The sequence below is a fragment of the Lolium rigidum genome, chromosome 6, assembly GCF_022539505.1.
Source record: "Lolium rigidum isolate FL_2022 chromosome 6, APGP_CSIRO_Lrig_0.1, whole genome shotgun sequence".
Lineage (NCBI taxonomy): Eukaryota > Viridiplantae > Streptophyta > Magnoliopsida > Poales > Poaceae > Lolium > Lolium rigidum.
The window spans coordinates 79,824,137-79,827,210 of NC_061513.1; the positions used below are offsets into that span (position 1 = coordinate 79,824,137).

The 3,074-nt window shown below is 59.7% G+C and overlaps 1 protein-coding gene across 1 annotated transcript; it reads left to right on the forward strand.

The window, feature by feature from the left end:
* Window positions 1–772: 772 nt before the first annotated feature.
* On the forward strand, window positions 773–1,216 carry LOC124662846 (copper transporter 3-like). The gene has a single exon (XM_047200632.1). It carries the CDS (start codon window positions 773–775, stop codon window positions 1,214–1,216), a length of 444 nt encoding a protein of 147 aa, XP_047056588.1.
* The last annotated feature ends 1,858 nt before the right edge of the window (window positions 1,217–3,074 follow it).

Sequence of the window (3,074 nt, forward strand, 5' to 3'; positions counted from 1 at the left end):
TAGGTTTCTAGATGTTCTTCCATCGCAGCTAGTGCAGCGAGAACACACATACCCCTCTAGTTTGGGTGACTGGGTGTTCTTTCTTCGCAGTGAAGATGACGAGGGCAAGTAGAAACCCCTAGTTAGGTTTCCACATTTTGCATCACTTTAAATTTCATCAAAACATATGTAATATGTCTATCTATGAATGAAAATGAAATAAAAACAGTGAAATGCATCGGGCCGCTTGGAGCACCCCAGACACAAATGAACATCCATGGTCGTAAGGCCAGTTTTGCGTCCGCGGATTGAAGCAAACGAACGGTCACTTTTGGCATTCGAAATGCGTTAACCCGATGGAGATACCCTAAAGCTTGTACTCCCTTCTACTTGAATAGGAAATGGCTCCGCTATCGTTCAGTTTTTCATGTACACCGTCTGATACTCTGGAAGTTGGCTTGCAAGCAAAGACCACCTCTCGCCCGGAGAAGTTGAGCTAGCTCCTGCAAGTTGTAACCTATCCTCGAAGATGCCGTGGATTGAGATCTGATGATTTGGATCGCGACTGGACTCGCCTCCCGTCTCAATGAGCTTTGGATCGCGTCTGACTCTGACCTAGCGGCCAGAGACATGCAGCTGCAAGTAGCCCAATACTACTAACGTTGTACTTCCGCTCCCTGTGTCGTACGGGCGTACTGCACACTACACACGCGCCGCCCGCATAAATACACCCACCGGGCGCCCCCAGATGCAAACACCGAAACCTCCCAACAAGAATCAGCGGCGGCTAGCGATGGACATGGGAGGGCACGGCATGGGCATGGGCATGGGCCCGGCGGCGGCGCCCGTAGTCAGGCGGAAGCACTACATGCACATGACCTTCTACTGGGGCACGCAGTCGGAGATCCTCTTCGACGGCTGGCCCGGCGCGCGCGGCGGCATGTACGCGCTCGCCCTCGTCGCCGTCTTCGCCCTGGCCGTCCTCGTCGAGTTCCTCGGATCCTTCCTCTCCGCGCGCGGCCGAGGCGTGGCGGCCGGGGCGGCGGCGCACGCGGTGCGCGTGGGGCTGGCCTACGTGCTCATGCTCGCGCTCATGTCGTTCAACGTCGGCGTGCTCCTCGCGGCCGTCGCCGGGCACGCGGCGGGGTTCCTGCTGTTCCGGGGCGGCCTGTGCGGCCGTCGGGCGCAGGTGGAGGACGGGGCCAAGGACTACCACGCGGCGACGGCGGCATGCTAGGTTTTCGTCGATCTATCTTACTGGCAAGCAGGTTTGAGTAAATTACATATAGGTACCACTTTTGGGGCAACGGTTGCGAGTAGGTACCAACTCTGGTAATTTTATCAAGTAAGTGCAACTTCTGGGGCAGCTTGTAACAAATAGAGCAATTCTGTAGTTAACAGCGAATTAATCACGCGGTCCCACTTATCATAGCTAACGGGGCGTGTGCGAGCCGTTAGGGCAGGAGTAGATAAGAGACCATGCTAGTTGACCCGTTTAGACTAACGCTGGTGAATATACGGTTTGGTGGAATTGATCGATTTGGCCAGGAAACGTGGCTGTTTCACGGAAAAAGAGATAAGATGGACGCGGGGACCACCGGTCAACTCCCATCTTCTCCTTCTTTCTTTGACCCATTTCTCTCCAAGGCCATGACCGACACCACGGCTTGCGCTGCTCACGCTCGCACCGTGGCCGTGCGTGTACCCATCGACCTCTCCTCCGCGTGCACCTCCACAACACCTACGGCGTGCACCGGCACCTCCGCGCGACGTCGCGTTCGCCTGCATGCAGCTGCCACCAGCACCTCCTCGCTCGTCTCCTCGCGCCAAGCAGCAGCTGCGCGTGCATGGCGTGCGCACCCTAAAACAGCCCAACGAACAAAGCAGCAGCAGTGTCCAAGCATGCATCGGCAGGCACGCGTGCACCATGCGCGCGCATGTGCGGCAACCCGGCCAGCGGCAAGAACGAGCCGCGGACCGCGGTCTCCCGCGCCCGTCCGTCCGCGCCGCCGCGCGCGCATGCCGGCCTCGCGCCAACGCCGTCCGGCCCCGCCTCGACCACGCCCTGCGACGGCACCATCTCCGTCCGTGCCGGCCGCCGCGCCCGCAAGCTCCTTCGCGCCTTCGCTCGCGACGGCTGCGCGCCCGCAAGCTCTATCGCGGAGGTCGTGCACCCTCGGCGAACGCATGTGCACCTTGCTATGGTCTTCCACCCGTGCCGCTGCCGCGCCCGAGAACCACGCCGCGCTGCATCTCCACTCGCTGCTCCATCCGCGAAGCCCACCCGCGCGCGCACGGCCGTCGCCCGTCGGCACCGGGTCAACACCACCGTTCGACCCACATCCCCGGCAGCTCGCTTACGCGTTGGTCTTCTACCTCGATCGTCGTGATCCGGAAGTCGCTCCATCGCTTTTTCTAGTCTGTCTTCAGCTCACCTCAAATTTTAGAGCCACCGGCCGGTTTGATTTCCTGCTACCATGTCGCAGGACCTGTCTGACCCACAATGGAGAAATTCCCGTGGAAACTTACCTGTCCTCACGGCCGTAATGGGCGTGTTACGCACGAACTTCTATGAGCTAGCACGCATGTATCCTAGCTTTTGTTGCCACTCGTATCGGCCGGCAAGCGCAGTGGCGCGTTGAGCTGGTCGAGCATCAGCGGGCGAGCGCGGGGGCACGGCAAGCTGGCCAAGCATCAACGGGCGCGCGCGGCAAGCTAGCTGAGCATCAGCGGGCGAGCTAGCGCGCGGGGGCACGGCAAGCTGGCCGAGCATAAGCGGGCGAGCTACCGCGGGGACGCGGCGAGCTGGCCAAGCATCATCCGACATCCGGCGAGCGCGGGGCTTCAGCCAGCAAGCGCAGCGTGCTGCTGCTGCCAAGCTTCTCAAAGCGACGAGCGGACCGGCGTGACAATGAGTGAGCTGTGCGACGACCAGGAGTACGACCAGACATGTCTAATGGCTGTGCCCTAACGGCTGGCTGACGGCCGTTTGCTCTGACATGTGGGCCCGTGCAGTTAAATCAGTGTCAACACAAGAGTTGCTCTATTTGTTACTTCCTGCCCTAAAAGTGGTAGTTATTTGTTAAAATTACCAG

What these genes read in the sequence shown, in the direction of transcription:
- LOC124662846 (XM_047200632.1), top strand. Translation starts at nt 773, where the DNA reads ATGGACATGGGAGGGCACGGCATGGGCATGGGCATGGGCCCGGCGGCG.